Below are 24477 nucleotides of genomic sequence, written 5' to 3'. Positions count from 1 at the left end.
TTTGAAAACCACCAGAGGAGCTAAATCCCCTCTTCTTGTGGCTTTTCCCGATACTTCTCTCCTTTCATTTAAATCAGCCCATTTGCAAAAGCAGGAACTCACAGGCTCCTCACTGCTGGGCCCCTCCCTAACTGAGCTTTCTCAATCCTTGTAAAGCAAAGTGACTCCTTTCCAGGTAGGCCTGATAACTGATCGACTTAACTCCCCTCCAGGAGCCAGCAGGAAGGATAACTGAGCTCTCAGGCACCTGGTACAGCTTTCAGAACCAGTGTGGGGTTTACAACCTCTCACTAACTATATTAAGTGAAGTGAATTAAGAAACCGCCCTATCACTTCCAAAGACATGGGGTTCAAATGCTAACTTTGGGGGTCAGTGGTAAAACAAGAGTAAGGTGATCACACCTGAGCAAAATTCCTGACACAGCAAAATTACTGCACAAATTAGCTCGACAGACTATCCCTGCTGAAGGAAGCCCTGGCTCCAGAGTAACAGGATAGGAGTGAGGGGGCACGGGCATTGCAAAAGGTAACTAGAGGAGAAAGAACTGCTCTTTCTACTGTGGAAGCCAAGAGCTTTTTAAAAAAAAGAAGAAGTGGTTTCAATGACTGGATTAGGGCTTTTTAAAGTTCATCTTGCACGGGGAGCAAGAATTAAAATCTACTCACAGGCAAGAAAAACAGCAAAACAAATGGAACCACAGTTTTATTGGAGTTTGTGTAGTACAAGAATAGTCCTTGTGGCAAAGCTGTACCAAAGTAACCACTACAAATCGTCTTCTGGAAAATAAGGACACTGCTAGTGAGGCCCCAGCTAGGTGGGAAGGAACAGAAAAGTGTCCATATTTCATCCAGACCTAATGGGGCACATCAATGGAATGCTATTCTCGAGGATTCTCCTGTACTTCTCTCTCGCTCCTTCCTGACATTAAGGTGTATGCAGCATGCCTTTGGGCTGGGAATGCAACATCTTCTCAGCTGCCCCAGCTTTTTCTACGGCTCTCCTTGCAGATTCTGGCCCTGAATCAGAAAGGTACTTAACCATGTGCCTAACTTTAAGCATACAAGTCTTCCCACTGAAGTCAACAGTACTTGTGCTTAAGTTCCCTCCTGCCTCAGGGCCTTTAACCGGTAGGCTATTCACATCGAAAAACCCTACCAGAATAAAAAAGTTCGGTGTGCTGCCCAGCCCTTCCAAGCACCCCTACAAAAACAATCACCAGCACACAAACACACAGAGGGGGACATTTCTAGGAAGGACACAAGTTTCCCATCTTCCAATAGGTTTGTTGTAATCAGAGGAAAAGGTTTTAAGGGGGCGGGGGGGAGGGGAAATTACCCTAACATCATCCATTTAATACCCAAAGCTGACTTGCTATTTCAAGGCCTCAGGCTCATCACCCCTGGGGTTAGGGTTGAGTTAGGCTTTATTACTCCACAGCAGCAACCCCGACTCAGCAGTGTGGAGGGGGTGAGTGGGAATGACCATTGTGGGGTGGGGGTCCCATCAAGATTAAAGGGAAAGGCAGAAAGGAAGAGAAGATGAGCAGAGATCCCAAACCTGCCTCGCCCCACTCCCTAACCCAGGGTCACTTGTTCTGGAAAAGAACATGGGTGGTGGAGAAGCAGTGACTGCCCTGCTGGTGACAGACAGACAGACAGACAGACAGACAGACAATCAGAGAAAGGGGCTGGGTGGTCGGCGGAAGAGATGACTCTGTCTCTCCGTGGCGAGACTCAGCCGATGTAGATCCGATGGAAGTCATTGGCACCAAAGGCAGCATTACATTTGGGGCACTTGCGCTGCCTAGTGTCATAGCGTGTCTTCACACACTCAAAGCAGAAGACGTGAAAGCACTTGGTGAGCACAGCATCCTTCTTACGCATGTTGCAGCATGGACAGGTCAGACGCGCCTACAGGAGAAAAATGCTGCAGTGAGAGTCTAAGCTACCACACGTGACAGACCTCGGCTGAGCTTTCAGGTGCCCCAAGTGGAAAATACACCACCATGGAAAGCAGACTTTACCTTCTGCCCTAGGAGAAGGTGGTTCTCCAGTTACACAGTTAGGGAAGGCCAGTACTGAATGAATAGGAAGACTAAACCCTTTGGCTAGGAAAGAGTTAACAGGGGAGCGTGCCAGAGTTTCTCACCTTGTAATCTTTGATCTCCTCCATCAAGATCTCATCACAGTTGGGCACCATATCAGGTTTCTTTGTAGTCTCCAACTTCCTACGCAACCTGGAGATGTCCTCCTGCAGGAGGATGAGAGACCAACAAACAAATTATTGGAGCCATTTTTCCAGAGAGCTTGTGCTTCAAGGGTACAGAACTGGGGCCCTTAAAGTGCATGGTAAAATATGCCAATGCTGTGCTTCCAACCATCTCTTCCCAGTGCACTGTAGAACAGCTCTTCACAGGAAAAAAGTGATTATATTAGATCTGTACTGGAATGTTGTCAGATCTCAAACTGGGCCAAGCCACAGGGGCTGAGTGCAGAAGGTAGGGGAAGTGAGAAAAAGGACACAGGCAGGGGCCAAAATGACTTATGGAGGAAGCTGGAAACAAAATGAAGTTGAAAAAACCTGGAGAGCAGTGGGCAGGGGAGGGGGATATGATATGGACCCTTTTGAAGTTTCACTCTAGCAGGCAGAGGCAGACTGACTAGAGATGGAGAGTGAGGGACTGTGGTCTATGGCACATACCTGAGCCCGTTTAAAGTTGAACATATCCTTCTCTTTAGTCACACTGTTCTCCACAATCTCATCCTGAAAGTCATGTAGCTTCTTCTGAGCCAGCTCTAACTGTGCTTTGAGATCATCAGCAAGCTGGGCTGCATCCATTGCCTGTCAAAGGAGATGGCCATAGGATCATAGATATTGGAGATGGAAAAAACCTAGAAAAATCTTCCAGTCCCAATCCCTGCCCGCCCAAGACTGTGCCCCACAGTACTTTCAGGGTTTTCCCTCCAGCCTAGTTTTAGAAGATCCAAGCAAAGTGATTTACAGGACTTCCCTGGAGGGCCTGCTCAACAACCTGAAATTTCACTGTCAACAAGTTCTTGACAGTCAGCCTAAACGTTCCCTTTCGTAGTTTAATTTTTTAGTGAGAAACGCAGAGTAAGACTAATGCCCCTCCTTGGTGTTTATACCCTTCAAATATGTATAGCCTTATGTCTCCATGGTCCTGTTGCTCCTGGCTCTATTACCTTGTAGATATTTTGCCGCTGTTCTGTTATTTAAACCAGATAGAGAACTACCACAATCATTATTTTTCCTCTTATGAAAGCCAGTATCTCATTTTCTTTGCTCTAGTCTTCCAACACCCCGCTAACTGTTCCTGATTTTCTTTTTTAAATTTGCCAGGGGATCAGTAAATCGTTTAGCTAAATTCTCTTCATACCATAGGATGCAAAATCCAGAACAGCCGACTGTTGGTTACAAAGGGATGCTTTTATCTTCCTTCCTTAATAGTTGTTCAGATTTCTCTCCCAACATTTTTCTTGACAAGAGATTTAGAAAGGAGGGTAGAATCAGCGATACCAGTCCATCTAATTCCACTCCTTATTAACAGACCTTTTTTTTATTGCCCCTAGATATATTAATTAAAACCTCTCTCATTCCTCTGATGTCTTCATGCTCTTTTACGGTCTATCTTTTCTCTGCAGGCCTTAACAGACCCTGATCATATTCATTTGGCTGCCTCCTCTTTTTCCATTTGCAGTTTAGTTTTCCTTTTACCCTCAGCTCTCTTCTCAGTGTTTCATGAAACCACTTTGATTGCTCTTGTTCCTTGCATTCTTTATCAGTCTATTGTGCCTTAATCAGAACATTATTTGGTATTCCTCTGTCTTCTGCCACAATGGTGTAATGACATGGAATACCAAAATCCATCAGAGAAATCCAGTGCTAGCAGCCTTCCACAGGATGAAGAAAACTCAAACTTGTGAGCCAAGGGTTCATGCTCACCTTGCGTTTGTTCATCTCCAGCGCCTGGGTTCGGAGGCCTAGCTCTTTCTCTCCAGTGCCTATATTGCTCTGTAGCAGGTGTTCCTTTTCCTCCAGCTTCCGCACAACCTGTAACTGAGCATCCACCTTCCAAACGAGAAGGGTGGGGGAAGGAAGAGAAACGTTTGCTGCTGATATTTTGTCTTTGAATTTTCTTCTCCTTCCCAGATCACTATATGCTGCAACCATCACATTTCCCTATCACTGTGTTTTCTCTCCTCCCACTCCTACAACCCCACTTCTCTCTCTTAGGATGTGGACACATGGACAATCAGAGGTCAAATTATACATTCAATCAAAGGGACATTTTCCCACAGCTCCAAGGTGAACCTTCCTAAACCCAGCAATCGAACACTCAATAACTGGTTGTTAAACATATCTAGCCCGCTCCTTTGGAAGAGCACTTAGTGGAATCAGTCAAAAGCAATGGACATTTCCATGTAGGCTCCAAGAAGAAGCCTGTGGGAGGGGACAGCAACTAGAGCACCTTTTCTCATGTGATTAAAAAATCCCTCACCTTTTCCTTCTCCCAGCCCTACGTAGTGGTAAACTTCTCTCTCAGAAATTTCTCATTGCATTGGTCAGACGCCCCCCAAACAGTGGGGTGCGCCCCCTAGGGGGGGCGCAGAAGAACATTCAGGGGGGCGTGGTGGTGTCCAGGCTGGCCCCCACTGGGGCAGGGAGGGAGCGCCACCCAGCCCTGCCCCACCCCCAGCCCTGGCTCCGCGCCTGGCCCGTCCTCAGCCTGATCTCTGCACCCAGTCATGGTTGCGCTCCTGCCCCTGCGACTCTGCTCCCGGCCCCAGACCTGTCCCCAGCTGTGGACCCCTTCCCCCCATCCCCCCCGGCCTGTGGGGGAACCATGGCCCCACTCCCAGCTTCAGCAGGGACAGGGGAGGGACAACTGGCATCTTTCAATGCACTACTGAAGAGGTTTAAAACAAGTCTAAGCAGCAGCTTGCCCTGATCCACTGGGGGAATGTCCCTACCCATCCTGTTTTCCCATCACCCCTCTTCTGGTTACCTGTGTCTTCAGGGTCAGGACCTGGTCTGCCAGCTCCTCCTTCTCCTCCTTCAGTAGTTTGTGGATCTGGTTTGACTTGATGCGTTCTGACATCAGCTTGAAGTTGGCATCATCCTTCTCCCGCAACTGCTGCATAAGGCGAATGTTCTGCTCTTGCATATCCTCAAAGGCTTGACCGGTGACATCCATTTCTGAAAGCAGGGCCTCTTCTTCCTAGAACAGAGATGAAACACACTGTAATTGGATTTCTCTTTTCCCCTCCACTATAGGGCGCTGAAACACTAATACCCTCTACCTTTATTTTAAGAAACAGAATTTAGTGTTGGTGAAAGATGCAGATCAACATCCTGGAGAACAGTAACATCCCTTTACCCAAAAAACAGTCACAAACACTGAACTGAAGGATGCTCCACTAGGGGACAGATGGTAGTTCAGTCTCCATAGGCATTCAGTCCTTGATCTCTGTGCTAGGAAAGCCAACAAAGGTGAAAGTTGGCTCTGTTACACGGCCACCTCTCCACTAGGAACTAGACAGAGACCCGTGACCTGTTTAAAATTAGTTGATTAACAGCCATCAGATGGTAACATCTTTCAGCTGAATTTGAATTTAGGTCAATTAATCTAAAAGTCAATGATTCCATAGCTCATTACTACTCCCCCGAGCCATCCAGCCCCCTTAAACTCTGTCTTAAAATTCACAAAGGAAACAGGCAAGGTGGGATCAATCAAAGATCCCCACTATTAACTGACAAGGAACAGGGACATGCCCCATGTACTGATGCTCTATTCACCCTCACACAATTCTGCCTTCGTAATGCGGAATTTTCCAATCAACCAAAGTATTTGTTCCTTATACAATGGTATTTGTGTTATGTACACTACACCAATTGTTGCTATTTCTGAATCATATAAACTGTGAGCTTGTCTTAATTCCAAAGTGAATTAAGATATTCAGAATTAAAGTGGCCTTCATTCTGTTTAAGAGTGGCCACAAAGGAGTTTAATACAGTTAACTAATCCACTACGCATTTATAACTTTAGTTAATTTGGATTAATTTTCCTGAGTGTCCCTGTTTGGCCACGCTCTGTATAAATCTAGTGTAATTTAAAAATACAACACCATCTTACCTCACCGCAGACTGACCCTCCCATCTCCTCACTCACCCCATGCATTACTCGCCTCAGCAGTGTTACTCTAGCCCGATGTATGTGTGTGAAATTAACTCTTTCCTCACTCTGTCCCAGTTACACCATGATGATATTGCCTTACATGGCCATGTGCAGAGTTGGAATATCATCTGATGGAGGTGGTGGATGTGGGGTAGAAGTGCTCTCTCGATTAATTCCAGCCATTCCCTGATAAGGTTTGCCCCACAAGAAGGCCTTACTAAGAGGGCATTTCCATAAGCTCCTCTCACCTGCTTGGCCATGGCTAGTTTCTTCTGCAGATACTCGATCTGCTCCTCCACTGCCCGGATCTTGCGTAGAGCATCCTCATCTGCCATTTTTTTACTTTCTTTTTTCTCCTTGTCCTCCAGGTCCTTCACCCTCTGCCTCAGCTCATCCAGCTACAGCAAGGAAAAAATGGGATGAGATGGGGGGGGAAGAGCGAAAGAGCTCTGAGGCTAGACAGGGAATAGAACAGCAAGAAGGACTCTGCTAAGAAATCAACCTTCCCCACAATTTTCCAAAGCCACAGAGAAACATTTCTTTAAAAAAAAAAAAAAAAAAAAAGGGGGGAAAAAAGACCCATTTTCTCATCTCGTCCAGTTCCCCAGCATGATGTTAGGAGGTACTATGCTATTGGAGGTGTTGCTGTAATAACTGGCCCACAAATTTATCCTAACTGTGAGGAGTGAGAGCTCATTAGATGTCACAATAACCTATAACAATCAATGTTGATGGGAAAAGGTGCAAAAGGGAAATAGACAGATTAAATTAATCCAAACAAAAAGGCCCACTGATATAATTCAAGGACGGTTTTAAAATCATGCCTCTAAACAAGAAAAGTTTGGGACTGGAAATCAATGGTCTGAAATTGGTGTGTTGGAAATTAGGCTTAATTGAGGGCAAAATAATGAGGGGATGGGCTATTCCACTCATCATTCCCTTTGGGGTCCTCAAAAAGGCTTTGGGGGTAAAAATTAGCAAAGGCAAAACAAAGGGGGACAATTGCTAACTGAAAGAAGAAGCAGAAGGAGAAAGTTTCACCATCAAAACTGCCACCCATAGTATCTCCTGGGACCCAAGGATCCATTGGAATACCACTGGGCCTTCATTGACCTAATCACAAGAGATGTCCTGACCAGACCAGGCCAAAAAGGGGATGCAAATGACATCGCCACCTCCACTGGCTCTGGCTAAATCCCAAACACTACCTGGGATATAAGATTCTCTGTCTCTCACAAGGGTCCTTTTCCTTCCCTGCCTTATTTCTTTTCTTTCCTATCCCTCTTCTTTTTCCTTCTATTTGACAAGAATCTGTCTTAGCCTGCCAAGAGTGCATATTTTGCAACACTGCTGTGAGCCTATGACGAGAGAGGCAACTAAAAGCAATGCCCTAAACAGCCTGATACTGAAACAAATCTGCCAGATCCCTAAGTGGTTGTAAGACCTGATGTGCCTGTTTTACTTGCAGCCTGGCTGCTGGAAAAACTCACTACCAAAAACAGAAGCTGCATTTTCTGTCACTGTTGTTCTCCCCACCCCTTGTTCATCTTGTCTTTTAGAAAATGGATTGAACTTTAACAACAGCTCCAGCCCATCTCAACAAACTTCTTCTCTTTTCCCCAAAAGAACAGTTACTGCTATCTTTAATACCATCTAAAAAAACCTGTCAAATAGGGGGGTTTCCCCTCTAAAAACTCTCTCTAGCTAAGGGGAAAGGGAACAAGCTATGTTAAAATAAAAGCCTTACATGATACTTTACATTTCAAATGCTTTCCCTTTTTCCCTGTATCTTTAATAAAAGGTTAAAAAATGGGTGTGCTTGCCATGGCATTAGGCAGGCTGAGGTCTCTGTATACCAAACCCTTTCTCAAAATGTGTGATGCTGAACGGTGACAGGGTCATGTTAACACCTTTAACTCTCTGGGCCCATTTATTCCATCTATAGGATGCGATATAAACTGAATTCCTGACCAGAATCACCATTAAAGATTCCATGGCACTTTCTTTTTAATAAGAGTAAATACATTAACCCTACTCTCGTGGTTAATCCTGTATCGATAATTACATTCTGCCTATCTACATTCCCTCTGCCATGTCATTGGGATATAGTATCCTTCACTTTCAATCACAAATCTTTCTCTGATTATCCAGTTTAGTTTTAAATACCTCAAGAGATGGGGTTTATACCTTTTCCCTTGGGAGATTATTATTCCACAGTCAAACTGCACTGTCTCCCTAATCATTCAAGTTTAATTTTCATCCCAGTTCTACCCCTTCAGGAAGCCTTTTCCCCCTTGCTGTTCAAACCACTCTAATACTTTTACACACACCAGAGAGCCAATAAGATGCACATCATCATGCTGGATAGTAACATTATTTGCCAGAAAGGTAGATGAGTGAATCATCAGCCAGATGGACACCTCACAACCTCAATGATGAAGGACCATTCAAAGGCCAGTCCTCTGCCTGCACTCCCAGTCTGTCCCAACCTTAAGCTGTCTGACAGAGGAAGAAGGGAAGGACATTCTGGAGTCAGGAAGAGGAAACAATAGCCCTACAACACGCTTGAGGAGGGCATTTCAAGAACAACCATTAGATGGTGAGGGGCAAGAGAAAAAGGAGGACAGTAATTGCACATAGTTACCTCAGCTTTGGCCTTCTTCTCGGCTGCCATGAGCTGAACTTTGTCTCTCTGTTCTTTTGGGGCTGAGCGGTACATGTCTAACAGCAACTTCATCTCCTTCTGGCTCTCCTGGGCTTTCCTGGCAACCGTGAAAGAAAAACAGCAATTTGAATATATGGGAGAAACGCTATGGTGTGATGCTGTCTGCCTGAAAGCAACAACAACATTCTCTCAGCATCCTCCAATGCAGGCTTCTGTGTGATTACTGGGCTCGTCCTACTGTGGGCACATGTACATACTGTACCTGGAACAATGCAGAAACACACATCGGAGGGTGAGCAGAGACATTCTGAAGTGGACTCAGACTAAGAAGGAAAGAGAGCAGCAGCAGAACTTACCTTGGTAGTAAACTCTAGACTTTCTCAGTCACTGATCCATGACAAGGAGGAGCATGGTCTTTGATTGGAAATCTGCACCTGACAAGCCCCACCCCCTACAGATATCTGCAACCAGTAAGGTTTGTTGATTGAGGAGGACCTAAATACCACCTCCACTATGTGTTCCCTGGGCACAATCGTAACACCAGTGACCCAAGGAAAGAGTTACCTTTAACTCCAAAAGCTAGTGTCTTAATTCTGGTAATCAGGGGTTTCTAGCTATGCTCCCTGGACACCCCAGATTAGGGCACGATGCTGGAAAAATAGGAAGAAGAATTTCAACAGTACTTCTTACTTGAGATCAGCTTTCAGCTGCTTGATCACTTCAGCCTCTTTCTTCCTCCCATCCTCATGCTTCCCCTTCTCCTTGGTGGACTCTCTCTCCTTCTCAGACTCCTTCTGCTTCTGCTTCTCTCGCTCCCGTTCTTTTTCCTTCTCCTTTTCCCGCTCTCTCTCCTTCTCTTTCTCCTTCTCGCGCTCCCTCTCCTTCTCCCGTCTCTCGCGCTCCCTCTCCTCTTCATCTCGCTTGGCCTTGGCATCACTGGCATCCTCGGGGGCAGCCTTGGGCACAGACGCCTGGGCAGAAGAATCATCAGGCTCCTGTTTGATCTCCGGTGGTTCCTCCTTGGTCTCTTCAGTGCTGGACTGGGACTGCAGGAGGGCACTCCCACTGCGGGAGCGAGTCTGGGGTGGGGAGAGGGGAGCAATGGGGAAGAAACAAAGGGAAACAAAATCAAGTAAATGGAAGAAGTTCTCAGCCAGAACACATTTCTCACTGCCAGCCCTGTAGGATTCCCTTACACGTTTCCCTCAGAGATGCTATTGCCAATACTTTTAGAGAGCAGAATGCAGCCATGGAGGGAGGTCCACCCTGTGGGAGGTGGAAATCCAAGAAGAGGCTTCTGCATAGAGCCTGGCAGAAAACTGCAGTTTATCCCCTGGGGCCTGGTATACTTTTCCCAAAGCCTGTGGCACCAGAGAGACATTTACACAGGCAAACTATGAGACAGACTGGTAGCCTATGCTTTGCTGTAGCAGGTTTTTTCATCTTCCCCATTCTCTCCCAGTATCTCCAGCTCCAGTACCTTGCTCAGGTCGGACTGGGCCTCCCTCAGCTTGCGCTTGTACCTCAGCACTTCCCCCTTCAGCTGGTGGTTGTGATTCTGGAGGCTGCTGATGAGGTGACGCATCTCCCGATTTATTGGACCTATAAAAAACACACACACGTGGTCTAGTTATCACAGGCCACAATCAGCTCTGCCCTCCAGACCTCAGAGTATTTTTGTTGGTCTTTTGAAAAGTCCTTCCATTGTATCAGTATATTTCTGCTAATGATGTACCCAGAAGGGAATGAAATGCACCAGGGACAGGCAAAGGCACAGAGAAAGACTCATCTCCCTGCTCCAAGGCATGGTGGCTTGGATAACTGTACTGGTCCTATTTGCAACCGTATCTTCTTGCAAATCACCACTGTAGGTCTCTCTCAGCATTACTGCTTCACAAATTTCTTCTTCCCATCAAGAATCTGAGTACAGGAAAGCAGTGCTACCCCATCAGAAATCTCTTATTTCAGTGCTATTTAAAAATAGCTTTTTGCCTCTCTCTGGTGGAATTTAAATATGCCAGGGTTCTGGTTATAAAGCCCAGTTTCCTAGACAAAATCCCCTCTCTCAGAAAAAGAGCTTCCAAGAACGTAAGAGGGATATTCTCCCTACACAATCTCTCCACTACCAATAACCAACTAATTCTCAAATATCCTGGAAACCCTTGTAAGAACATTTGGCCACAGCCAGAAAGACAGAAGATAACTTGACATCAGTTTGTCTTATATGTCTAAGGAGCATTTTTTCTGAGACAGAGCAGTGCAAACAAGTATTTAACAAGAGCAGAGAAAGCTCCAAAGGCGGCATTCTGCTGAAATCATAGAAATGTCAGGCTAGAAGAGGCCTCAAGAGGTCATCTAGTCCATCCCTCTGCCTGAAGCACCCTGACAGGTGTTAGTCCAACGGTGACTCCGGGAGCCCCTAAATGCCAATTGGCAGAGTGTCCCCCGCAATAAAATAACTCACCTCTGGCCTGACACATTGCCCGATCACATACTTGTCATATAATGTATTATATGTAAACTGGCGACATGCTGGTCCCCGAAATCACTGTGTATATACAGGTTACATACAAAGATTTATAGAGGTGCACTGAAAATATGTTTTTAAAATGTGTTTGGGAGGCATCGATGAACCCAACCTGTTCTAGACAAAGAAATGTGTATTTGCTTGTCTGACTGACTTGGTTACAGGCAGAGGACAATGAGTACCTTTGCATGCAAAGTAAATAAACCCATCAAGCTAAACAAGCGGAGGAGAAAACCGTTTACCAATTATGTTGGGTGACGGAATCTGCACCCTAGAAAGCCTTCCTGGCTCCTGAGTCAGAGACAATGGACTTTGAGTAATATAAGGGGAGCAAAAAAGATCCTTTAGTTATCCACCACTGGTGGGACATTGGGTACAGCACCCCTGTGGAAGCTGGATCCCCTAACATGAAGGGTTAGGGATGCTGACAACTTGATGCAAGAAACAATCGTTGTCAAAGCAATTTTCTAACTTGCTAAAATTAAGTTTTAGTCAATAGAAAGCATGTTTTGTTTTGTTTTATTTATAATCATATTGTCTCTTATTCTTACTTAGTACAACTTAAATCTCTGCTCTTTGTTAATAAAAACTTATTCTTGTTTTAGTACAAAACCATCTCAGGGCAGTGTATTAAAGTGAAGTGTGAGTCCCCAGCTAACCTAACACGTTGATGTGTGCTCTGTCTGTCTCTTTGGAGGCAACAAACTTAATTGCTGTGAGTGTCCCGTGAGAGGGACTGGACACTACTGGGAGACATCTTGGGGGAACTGAGGTTCACTGATTGTTACAGGCCAGGCAAGGTTTAGATTGGCATAGATTTGAAGAGTTTGCTAGCAAGGCAGACAGGCAGGAATGTCAGGGAACTGACATACAACTTAGCAGGAGCAAAGCTCTCACCCTTGCTAAGGCAGAATGGTAACACAGTGGCTCACAGTTCTGCATGAACTGAGCATTATGTCACACCAACCTGTTCTTAAAAACCTCCAACAACAGGGATACCACAACCTCCTTAGGTAACCTGTTCCACTGCTTAACTATCCCTATAGTTAGAAAGTTTTTCCTAATATCTAACCTGAATCTCCCTTGCTGCAAAGTAAGCCAATTGCTTTTTGTCCTACCCTTGGTGGACCTGGAGAATACCTGATCATTTCCTCTTTATAACAACCTTTTACATATTTGAAAACTGTTACATGCCCCATCAGCCTTCTCTTCTCTAGATTAAACATTCCCAATTATTTCGGCCTTTCCTCATATGCCATGTTTTCTAAACCTTTTACTTTTGTTGCTCTCCTCTGGGCTCTCTCCAGTTTGTTCACGTCTTTCTTAAAGTGTGGTGCCCAAAACTAGACACAGTACTATCACTGAGGCCTCATAGTGCCAAGTAGAACAATGTTCTCCTGTATCTTACACATGGCACTCCTGATAATATATCCCAGAATGGGAGTACTTGTGGCACCTTAGAGACTAACCAATTTATTTGAGCATAAGCTTTCGTGAGCTACAGCTCACTTCATCGGTGCCACAAGTACTCCTTTTCTTTTTGCGAATACAGACTAACATGGCTGTTACTCTGAAACATATCCCAGAATGACATCTTACTTATTTTGCAACAGCATCACACTCTTAACTCATATGCAGTTTGATCTACTATAACTCCAGACCCTTTCCAGCAGTATTACCACCTAGCCAGTTATTCCCCATTTTGTAGTTGTGCATTTGATTTTTCCTTCCTAAGCGTAGTACTTTGCACTTGTCTTTGCTGATTTCAAACCAAATTCTCCAGTTTATCAAGATCATTCTCAGTGCTAATCCTGACCTCCCACTCTATCATTAAATATTGAATAGTACTGGACCCAAGACAAACCTATGTGGGAGCGTGGTATATATTTCCTCCCAATTTGTCAGTGAGCCATTGATAACGAAGGCTATGATTTTGGCACAGGTATTTTTATTAAAAATCACAGACAGGATACAGGCAACAAACTAAATCACAGATTTATTGAAGCCCGAACTCCACTTCCCAGGACCAAAGCCCAAGCCCCACCACTCGGGGCTGAATTATTACAATTTTCAAGAAGTCAAAGAGGTCTCATAAAAATCACAGAATCCATGACTTCCATGACAGATTTGTAGCTTTACAGATAACTACTCTTTGATTGTGGTCTTTCAATCATTTGTGCAACCACCGTACTGTAATGTCATCTAGACCATATTTCCATAGGTTACTTATGAGAATGTCATTTGGGACAATGTCAAAAACCTTAAGGAAGTCCATATATATCATAGCTACTGCTTCCCCTCCACAATCCACTACCCTGTCAAAGAACGAAATCAGATTGATTTGGTATGATTTGTTCTTGACAAATCCACACAGCCTATTACTTTTCCCCTTATTACCCAGCAGGTTTGAACATATTGTTTAATAATTTGTTCCAGTATCCTTCCAGGTATCAAAGTTTGGGTGATTAGTCTATAATTCCCCAGGTCTTCCTTTTTCCCTTATTTGAAGAGAGATACTATGTTTGTTCTTCTCCAGGCCTCTGGGACCTCACCCATTCTCTAGGAGTTCTTGAAGATAATCACTAAATGTTCAGAGATTAAGTACCTGAGAGCAAATTTAACTAGGCCTGGCTAATCTGAATACATCTAAAATATCTATGAATTTTTTCATTTGTTCTTTGCCTATTCTTACCAAAGATCCTTATCCTTTGTTAATACTAATGATGTTAAGCATTTGGTCACAGTTAACGTGAAGACTGGAAGTAAATACTTCAGCCTTCTCTGTGTCATTGCTCTCCTTCCCCATTAAGTCATGGACTAACACTTTCCTACATCATTCTCTTACTTCTAATGTATTTTTAGAACTTTCTCTTATTGTTTATGTCCCTTGCTAGTCATGACTCATTTTGTGCCTTAGCTTTCTGAAATACAACCTCTGTTTACAAACAAAATAGGAAAAAAAATGGTACCTGCTTGTTCATTGGCAGCAAGTGTCTGTTCAAACTCTATCCTCAGCATCTCATACTCCTTGCGGACCTGTGCCAGAGTGTCCTCTAGCTGGATCACCTCTGTGCGCAGCTTCTTGTGGAGACTGACCTCATCTCGCTGGGGAGTAAGAGGGGAGAGAGAGAGATTAGTGCTATGATCTAGGTGTCTCACATTTCCTCATCAACCTGCTTTTATAAAAGAGGAGAGGATTACTACCCTCCTAAAAAAACAGAACAAACAACTGAGCTTGCAAAGACCACTGCAGAGTGCTTGGTCCACTCCAAGGCCAGTCAGAGGGCTAGGGCGGAGTGGGCGATCTGAAAGAGGAGAAGATGGAGGAATGAGGTGGTTACCTCGATGAGTTCCACCTGGCGCTGGTGTGTGCTGCGAGTGCCGTGAAGCAGAGTACGTGCTTCGTCCAGATGTGCCTTCAGCTGGAGACTCTCATTATACAGGACTGAGAACTGGGACTGCATGCAGCGGTACTCAGGTGTCTCCTTCACAGCCTCTTCCACCGCCCTCCGCAACTCCGCCTGGGCAGAGACATACAGTCGTCCCATGAAGAAAAGGAGAGAAGCGGAGTGAAAAGAAATGTTACCTCAGAATGGATGCCCACCCAAGGAGATAACAGAATTCCAAAGCCCATTCTCCTTCCACATCCTTCCTTTGGGTAGATAGAATTTCCACAGGGCAAGGTAATGGCTTTGTGAACGATCCCATTTGCAGGAGTTTTTCAGTACTGATTAAAGTTACTGGTTTAACAGCCTGGAGTCCAGAGACATGGCACAGACAGCAGCATGGTAAACTTCCCTTCACCACACAGCTAGCATGCCTGACCTGGACAAGCCAGCTCTAGGAGTGAGGTAACTCATTCTCCTGGCTCACTCGATCTTCCTGTCACCCAGGCCGTCATTTGAGGTAGCATCAAGTTGGAACAGTTCTGAGTCAGCTTGTTCCACCCATTGCAGAAGCTCTAAAGCCCTTTTCTCCTCTTTCACTTCCATTTACTAGACTCTTTCTCTCAGTCAGATAATTGGATTTGTGGAGCATTGAGCTCTGCATTAGTTTCCCACAACCAGACTGAGTTGGGGAGAAAGGTAACCCCTGTCCTTCTGGGCAGTTATTAGAGTTGACAGGTGGGCATTGAAGATTTAGTGAATTGATTAAACCAACACACAGAACAGGAAATAGACAGTTACGATTCCCTTTATTGACCACATGGTGTCACCATTATACCAGAAATGCTAGTAACAGCAAAACCCCAGGTTCCCATTAGCATCCTGACCTATTGCATATAAAACATCACCCAAGCACAGAGAATGTGCCTGAAACAGAGACAGACCAGAAAATCTGGCTTCACAGAAGGAACTAAAGAGCTTTTACACAGATTCAACAGAGTGAAACAGAGAGGAGCCAATCACATCCATCTGCCTTCACGTTTCCCAGAGAATTTTGCTCCTACCTTCAGTTTCTCATTCTGTGTCATCACCTCCTCGAGATCCTGGCGCAATTTTTCCAGCTCACTGAGGCGGTTCCCAGCCAGCTCCTTGTTCTCCTCCAGCTCTGCGTTCATTTCTTCAAACTGAAGAAGAAACACAAGAGTTTTTAAAAATGTATTGAAAAAACAAATTTTGTATCTATCTAGCTACAGTACTCATATTACCCAAAATACCATAGTATCAGTCTTTAATGTTTTTATCCTCATAACTCCTGTGACATATACAGGGCAGTGCTATTATCCTTGTTTTAGAGATTGGGAACCGATGCCCAGAGAAGCTAAGTGACTTGCCTGAAGTCACACAGGAAGTCTCAAGGGACTCAAACTCAGGTCTCCTCAGCCCTAGGCTACTGCCCTAACCACTGAACCATCCTTCTTCTCCCTCACCAATCAAAGCCTCCCCTCACCCCACGGCCTTAGGTTTTACCTTGCGAGCATTGATGGTGATCGTACCCCCGTAGAGGCTGCTCCCAGCTCCATATACCTTGTAACCTTTCGAATTCACCTGCAATGAGGATGAAGATTGTGTAACAAAAGTGTTTAGTACTTGAATCCTGCCCCACTTCCTAACCCATTCACACAAACAGAAGACAGTCACTCCATCCTTAGCTCACGTTTATTATGCCATTCCAATTAGCAGTGGTTTAGTAAGGTAGAGGAAGGCTCCATAAAGATCCCCCTCTCTTTCTCTCAGCAATATTCCCTCTGAAGATGTTAACAGGTGTTGCTGAGCTCCGAACTGCTCTAGCCCTGGCTCTCATTTCAAACAGCTTGGTGATTACCCGTTCCAGCACATCAGCGAGGTGCCGGTTGAGCCGCTGCTCTCTCTTGCGGATCTTGTCAATATCCCACTGAAGGTCGTCGATCATGGTCTCCAGCACACACACCCGTGACTCTGCCATCTCTACTTTCTCCTGCAACTTGGAGAACTGCAGCCAAGGGACAAAGGAGAGCATGGGTTAAGATAAGCAGCAGTGTCTGATTCACAGCCTTCCAGGATTGCTCAGCACTAACTTCACTCACTCAGTCTTGCCTTGTCATTTACTTTTAGTCTTTGGCAATTCTACAGTGTTCATTACCAGGGCATCTGTATTTTGCTCAGGAGTCACTCTGAGAAAAGGGGCAGGATAGCACTGACAGCGGTTCAAAATTTCAGGCCGGGGCAGTGAAGGAAAAAATGGGAAGTGAAGAACTCAAGACGTTTGCGGCTTTTGGTGAAGTTAGGTTGAAGCTGCCTAAATGCATTATATATGGGGCACTGAGTTCTGCATTTAAATATTTATTTCTTACACACATCCTTCAAGCGTTCATCTGACAGGCCAGCTTTCTAACTGGTTAACCAGAACTGGAATTTCAAGAGCTGAAGGAAAACCTGGCTAGTAATTCATACTCCTTGCAGGTAAAATCATTTTGTAATGAAGGCTCTTACACCTCAAATAACCATCAGAACAGAAGTAGTATGTCAGCTCCAACGTGCCAGCTGTTTTTAAGAGCATCTTAGTAGCAACTCCCTGCTTTCTCTCCCCCACAACTATGCCCTCAATCCTCTTTTCCTCTAACAATAAAACCAGGTGTCCCTTTAACACTTGGATTTAGTTTATTGCTCCAGTCAAGTTTGCCATGTACTTTACCACATGATTCTGCTTCAGATTCACATAGAAGTACAGTGCACATTACAGTTCTCCAAAACTAATTACTCTTCCCTTAACCTTTGCTCAGAACTTGAATTCTTCAGACCTAATCATCCCTGGTGCTCTACAGTTCACCCTCTCCATGGCAGTAACATGCTTCCTGTGCAACAGTAACCAGGATCGTTCAGTATTCCAGACAGGGATCAAATAAGCACAAACACACAGACAGATTCCGTTTTTCTTTCTTGTACCTCTTGAGACATGATTCGGTGCTTTTCCTGGAGTAAATCAGCCAGTTCCTGCAGCCGTCCATTTTCATGTGCAAGGTAGGAATTTAGTTCCTGGACTGCTTCATCCACCAGCGACGCATCTGAAGGCAGTGGGAGGGAGGAAACGAAAGGGGAGTCATGGACCAGTGTCTTCAATTCAGCAATCAGCAAGCAAAGGGGAAGGGTAAACAACATAATAAACCTATTTAGGGTGGTGGAAAGAGAAAAGTGGAGGGGAATCTCAATGAAGACAGTTGCTCAACCCTTAGTTCTTATCTATTATGTAATTTCAATTAGCAGTCTCCCAAATATCATGGGTACCGCAACATTTAGGCACATCTGGGCAGTGGGGAAAATTATGGACAGAACAAGAATTCACTGTCTGTTGTGCAGAGCTGAGTGAGGCTTTCCTAAACATACAAACTCAAAACTCAGGCCAACTTCACAGACTTTTCAGGGAACTGAGCCTAGGAATTAAGTGAACCTGAGGTCATTTTTATTTTGAGGTGAAAGACATGGAAATCTCAGCTGCTTTTGCAGAATTTTTCTTGAGTTCATTTGAACCTTACACAAAGAACCTTTTCAAGGAATTAGCCCGTTTGGAATTTGCAACCTTCCCTCAGCGCTATGTGGTTACCATACATCTCTGTGTCAAATAGTAACATACCCAAGGAATCAGACAGCTAACTTCTTGTACAGGTGAATTATTGCCTCAAACTACAAAGAATCCAAGAACTGTCCTCCAAAAGCCCACATTGCTGGTGAATTGTGAAAGGAAGGAGACTGGTACCAGTTTCCATTGTTCCCACTTTGGATATAATTTCCACACTGCTGGTCTTGGCAGCAGCTTTTGTGTAATGGCAGGTTACGTCAGGGTTATAAGGTTCCATTGGGACTTCAGTATTTCCAAGTGGATAAGCAGGTGATTCAGCACTGGAGGTGCCCGCCACCTAGACCCCACATACAAGGCATAGTTTTCAGCATTCAAGTAGTTTAACTATCTGAAGAAGGACTTCAGCACTGAGGGACAGATATTCAACAGAGCTCAGCAGCCAACAGACCCCACTGTTCTCAAATAGGAGCTGATGGGTGCTGAGTGCTTTGGAAAACCTGGGCATTCCATTTTGATGCTTAAGTCTGAGAGGGAAAATCTGGCCCTTACCACTTACATGGCAGGAACTGGTTCACCCCTGATTCAGTGTGTTAAGAAAGTTGGAATTTGCGAGCATAGGCTCTCCAAGTCAACCAGCTCTGTCATACCTCCACTATTTAGCTTGTGGGACAGCATGTCCATCTTCTCCTGAAGCTTGTCATACTTTGTCACAATTTGGGCGACAGCTCGGCGAGAGGACTCCACACGCTCCTGCAGCTGAGACTCCATCTCCTCACTGGTACTGCTGGCCAGGGTGGCTAGGAAGGAGAATGCTGGCTCCAGCCCTTCTCCTGGGAGACAGAGGGGAAGGAAATGGACGAGTGTACATTTGTGTGTAGTGGAAGAAGTAGTCTCCAGTATCTGCAAATCATTCATTTTCCCAGAGGGCACAGAACATCAACACTTCCCTCAATGAAGTCCATCTTCCCAACCCGCCAAAGACAACATACTACATGGCACAAGGCCTCACCTCGCTCCCTCTCATCCTTACGTTCCTGATTGCTGTCTGAGTCTGGTTCTGGTTCTGGCACCACCAAGGCTTTTCGTTCAGACAGAAGGTCTCCAAGACCTTGCTCCAGGTCATAACGTTTAAGAATGATGCGGATATTTTCATCAAACTGGAAGAAGGGACAAATGAGAAGATACATAACTTGCACAGCATCAGAGTGAATGAGACAAGACCACAGAGAGAACAAGACAGCTCGACTGAGCATGCTGCGGACCTGACTCCAGTAGCGGTTCACAATCAGCAGAGAGGCATCATCGGTGGCCTGCCGCCGCTCCAGCTTCTCAATATGCTCACGCAGCTCATCCTCGATGGCCTGCCGCTGGTCCAACATCTCTGCCAGCTTTCGGTTCTTAGTCTGCAGCGTCCGGATGTCCAGCTCCTCCTGTGCAGAGGTGAGAATCACATCAGTACAGTTAATGCAGCACACGCCTGTTCTACCCCTTTCTATAAAAGGACCTTTCAGCAAGATCTTTGGGCTTGGGCGAGGATGAAAACAAAATAACATGGTGGAGTCGAGGAGGTTGGTTGTATTACTTGCAGGACATGGCTGGGATCAATTAGTTGGGGGTTCATTAAGGAAGAGGTTAAGTGGGGTGCCGCAGATATACATACTGTTGAGGAAACACCTCCTAACTTAATGGTCTCCACTGTTGTTCCTGAGTCTTCGACTCCTGCCTTTTTCTCTGGGGGCCCAGACGGGCCAGGCTCTGCCGCCGCCCGCTTGTTGCCGATCCCAGACATTGTGGGTAAAGAGTGGAGATTCCCAGCTCTTCCTAAAACACAAAGAACAAGTTTAATAAACATCTACCATCTAACCAGTACTATTTTAGGGATTTCTAGCATGCTTACCACTATGGTATCTGCATGCCTTACACACCACAGGAACACAAAACACAACAGCGGATTGTATACTCCAGAAAGAGACCCCATGAAGGATTTAGAAGATAAGGATTTAAAGTAAACATTACAAGACATTGGCTGGGCTAGTATTATGAATATCAGAACAATGTATGATGAGATACTACAATAAAAAATATTACTCCAACAAGTTCAGAACAAATCCTTGAACCTTGTTAGTGCCTTAACAAAAGACTCCTGTTGCCTTCAATGGTCTTCGGGATCAGGCTCCTGGAGAGAATATCCTAGAACATTAAAAGTAAATTAAAACTTTGTAAGTGGATATGGTCATCTAACTTTGATATGTACATGCAAAGAAATCTAAGAACACTTTTTAAAATGCTTAGAGATCTACTGCTTAAAAGTGATATATAAGTGCTATGTATTATTCATTTTTTATTTTAACTGTAAGCTTTTTAGGATGGGGTTTGAGACCACTGTCAAGACCTGAATATTTCTTATAATATAAGCTCTTTGGGCAAGGATTGCATCTTACATGTTTGCACAGTGCTTAGATAAATGGGGCTCCTATCTTGAATGACCTACTACAATATAAATATTTAAATGTTAATTTCTCATATACATATGTATTTTATTGTTTCTCTCCATTTTTATTTTAATGGATCTTAAATAAAAGACTTGAAAAATGCACCAATCATAAAAAATACCAACAAACAACAAGAAGGGGGACAGAACTGCTCCATCTGATGGCTTACAAAAGAGGTCTCAGATGTGGCAGGGGATTGGTACAGTGATGTTCTCCATCAGGATTCTCACACTGCAATTCCGACCAGAGTCAGGACTAAAGGGTTTGGTAACACTCCTCCTTATACCCCATACGTCTACCGCACATTTGGACTCTGTTACAACTGTGCTAGAAGGAAATGCTGTGGTTCAGGGCTGAGGTGCACTGGCAAAGCTCAGCAGCAGATCTTTTCATATCTGCCAACATCTGAAGGCTATAAATAGGAACACTGGAGTGAAAGTCTGAGGCTATTTCTTTTAATTCCACTGAAACCTACTGCTTTTTAAAGGCTTATTAATACTCCTTGACCTATATATTGAGAAAGGAAGGAGTGGAGACTTCCTGCAGCAAACACACCATAACTTGGTTGAAGTAGCCTGTGTAATCACACACAGTTTCCCCATATTTTACTGTTTTTAAATGAGGTGCATGTGAATGGGGTACTGGACATTTAAACCTAGTGCAGGGGTTCTCAAACTGGGCGTCAGGACCCCTCAGGGAGTCACGAGGTTATTACATGGGGGGGGGTCACAAGCTGTCAGCCTCCATCCCAAACCCTGCTTTGCCTCCAGCATTTATAATGGAGTAAAATATATTTCAAAGTGTTTTTACTTTCTAGGGGGGCTCGCACTCAGAGGCTTATTATGTGAAAGGGTTACCAGTTCAAAAGTTTGAGCATCACTGACCCAGTGCTAGTGAAAAGCATTAGCTTGATGATCCTGAAGACTGAAATCCTCCAGTAAATGAAGAAAGCAGCAGCATGTTTCTCCACACTGTCCAACCTCTAAGCTGGTGGGACCACATCCAGACCCAAGAAAGCATAGGTCAGCCTCTGTGCTGGCTCAGTCCTTGGCCTCCCCACATCCTATTGCTTTTATAAAATGACCCTCAGTTGCATTTTTAAGAGAATTGTTAGATGAGCCTATGAGATTACATCAGGAAAGTGGCACCATAACAATCCTTATTGACTAAATTTCTCCCACCATAGTCAGATCCAATCCTCCCTGAAGTCAGTGGGAGTTATGGGTGCTGGCCACTTGATATAAAGAGAGGTAGAGACCCTACAAGTCCTATTGAATTGAAAGGAGGGTCTAGGAGCAGGTTTTTACAGTTTGTCCATCTTATGAAGAATTTTACTGTCGGTGTTTCAAGAATATCTTTAAAGGGCCACTCTCCATTTTAATTTGGCCCCCAAATAATTTTAAAAGTAATAATCTGCAAAATTCAAGACCACCATTTCTATTACAGGTTTCCCCCCAAATTGGGATTAAACCAAACCAAACCAAACAAACCAATAAACACTTCCTAGAAGTGTTTTTTACCCAAGCATTGTAGCACTGTACTAGTGCAGGAGAACCTGCATGAAACAGACTAGTTCATTTTCAGGGCCAGATCCTCAGATGATGTAAATGGACACAATTCAACTGACCTCTCTGATGCTGAGCCCATTCACAGGAGCTGAAGAGGTACCTCTACCTACAAGCTGAACATAAACAAATATAGTTTTTAAACTTCTTTCCATTTTAATCATTTACGGTGGTATTTCTAATAAAGCTAAGAGATTAGGTTCCAAACCTGCAACCACTTGCTTTGCAAGCATATGTGAGTAAAGTAATTAGGCATGTGCATTAAATCAGTGGTTCTCAACCAGGGGCACGTGTACGTACCTCTGGGGGTATGCAGAGGTCTTCCAGGGGGTATATCAAGTCATCTAAATATTTGCCTAATTTCACAACAGACTACATCAAAAGCATTGACTAAAATTTCAAACGGAAAATGATTTGTTTATACTGCTCTATACACTATACACTGAAACGTAAGTATAATATTTATATTCCAATCAATTTATTTTACAATTATATGGTAAAAAAAGAAGTATTTAAGTGGTAGTGTGCTGTGACGCTTTTGTATTTTTATGTCTGATTTTGTAAGCGAGTAGTTTTGAAGTGAGGTAAAACTTGGGAGTACGCAAGACAAATCAGACTCCTGAAAGGGGTACACTAGTCTGGAAAGTTGAGAGCCACTGGATTAAGTGTTTTGCTCAATCAGAGCTTTATGTTGCAAGACGCTCTTTTAACTTGACAGTGACCCTTTCAAGTGTCTTAGGTTTTGAAGTCACCTTCATAAAGTTTGTTACAGCAGGTCCACACAGTCCTTGAAATGTCCTTATAAAGAGCCTTGACATCTATAAGTTCAAGTCTCTCCTTCTCCCGCCCCCTTCTCTCTCTAAAATTTGACTGAAGGAAGATTTTCAGTTCCTTGTGTTTAACAATTTCCCCATTTTTCAGGAGAACATGCTTTTGTTATTTCGGTGATCGTTTTTCCACAGAGAGCATTGTTAACAAGAAACAACAAGAAACCAGAACCAACAGGCTGACAGAAAAAAAAAAAACACTCTCACAAAATATCTGTGCATGCCCTCCTACCCTCAGGGGTGATATCCACAATACCACACATAGATAAGGCACTGATAACCCATTGATCAAGTTAAATCCCCCCCCCCCCCCCCCACTCAGACCAGGGACAGAGCTGATACTGACCCCCCAACATACACAGACCAGGGGCTGACCCCTACACATCACAATGAACTGATACTCCCCCTCTCCCCTATCCCAAGGTCAAGTCCCCCACTTCCTTTCCCTGACACTTCCCCCCACACACCCTAGCACAGATGCCAGTCCCCCTTCCCCTCCCCCTCCCCCCCCACCCCCAGCCCAGGGGCCAAATCCCCCCGACACTCCCTGCCCCCCACCCCCAGCCCAGGGGCCAAATCCTCCCTCCCCCCGACACTCCCTCCCCCCCACCCCCAGCCCAGGGGCCAAATCCCCCCGACACTCCCTGCCCCCCACCCCCACACAGGGGCCAAATCCTCCCTCCCCCCGACACTCCCTGCCCCCCACCCCCAGACCAGGGGCCAAATCCTCCCCCCCCCGACACTCCCTGCCCCCCACCCCCAGCCCAGGGGCCAAATCCTCCCTCCCTCCCACCCCCAGCCCAGGGGCCAAATCCCCCCGACACTCCCTGCCCCCCACCCCCAGCCCAGGGGCCAAATCCTCCCTCCCCCCGACACTCCCTGCCCCCAGCCCAGAGGCCAAATCCTCCCTCCCTCCACCCCAGCCCAGGGGCCAAATCCCCCCTCCCAGGCACGAGCTCCCCACCGAGCTGCTCCCCCCAGCCCAGGCACCCCGGGACCCAACTGCCCCCCCAACCCGGCCCTAATCCTCACTCACTCACCCACTCACCCCCAGCCCGGCCACTGCGCCTCACCTCCGGCCTCCCACCCCTGACCCTGCAGGAAGCGGTCGGTGACAACCGCTCCGCCAATCCCCGCCAGCTTCTCACGTAGTGTGTCGCCCTTCGTAAACATGGCGGCCATCGGCCGTTCCCGTCCACGGGCTA

The 24477-nt window shown here is 45.2% G+C and overlaps 1 protein-coding gene across 7 annotated transcripts; it reads right to left on the bottom strand.

Annotated features, from left to right (window-relative positions):
- Positions 1-688: 688 nt before the first annotated feature.
- On the bottom strand, positions 689-24477 carry RNF20 (ring finger protein 20). 7 transcript variants are annotated; one of them, XM_077817818.1, is made up of 22 exons: positions 24313-24452; positions 22508-22561; positions 20506-20578; positions 20049-20209; positions 19651-19818; positions 19398-19545; positions 19036-19218; positions 17758-17876; positions 16658-16804; positions 16303-16380; positions 15840-15959; positions 14731-14910; positions 14359-14494; positions 10343-10464; positions 9553-9941; positions 8842-8959; positions 6446-6595; positions 5028-5240; positions 3965-4090; positions 2702-2842; positions 2150-2251; positions 689-1911 (listed from the first exon to the last, which is right to left on the bottom strand). In XM_077817818.1, the coding sequence occupies exons 4-22, from the start codon at positions 20175-20177 to the stop codon at positions 1735-1737; spliced, it is 2946 nt and encodes a 981-aa protein (XP_077673944.1). In that variant the 5' UTR covers positions 20178-20209; positions 20506-20578; positions 22508-22561; positions 24313-24452; the 3' UTR covers positions 689-1734. The 7 variants fall into 7 exon arrangements, with proteins under 7 accessions (XP_077673944.1, XP_077673943.1, XP_077673940.1 ...); XM_077817817.1 differs by lacking the exon at positions 20506-20578 and having other exon boundaries at positions 24346-24477; XM_077817814.1 differs by lacking the exon at positions 20506-20578 and having other exon boundaries at positions 24313-24451.

Source organism: Eretmochelys imbricata, chromosome 5 (assembly GCF_965152235.1).
Source record: "Eretmochelys imbricata isolate rEreImb1 chromosome 5, rEreImb1.hap1, whole genome shotgun sequence".
Classification (NCBI taxonomy): domain Eukaryota; kingdom Metazoa; phylum Chordata; order Testudines; family Cheloniidae; genus Eretmochelys; species Eretmochelys imbricata.
Note: the sequence above shows the minus strand (reverse complement) of the source record. Positions and strands in the feature narration are given on the sequence as shown.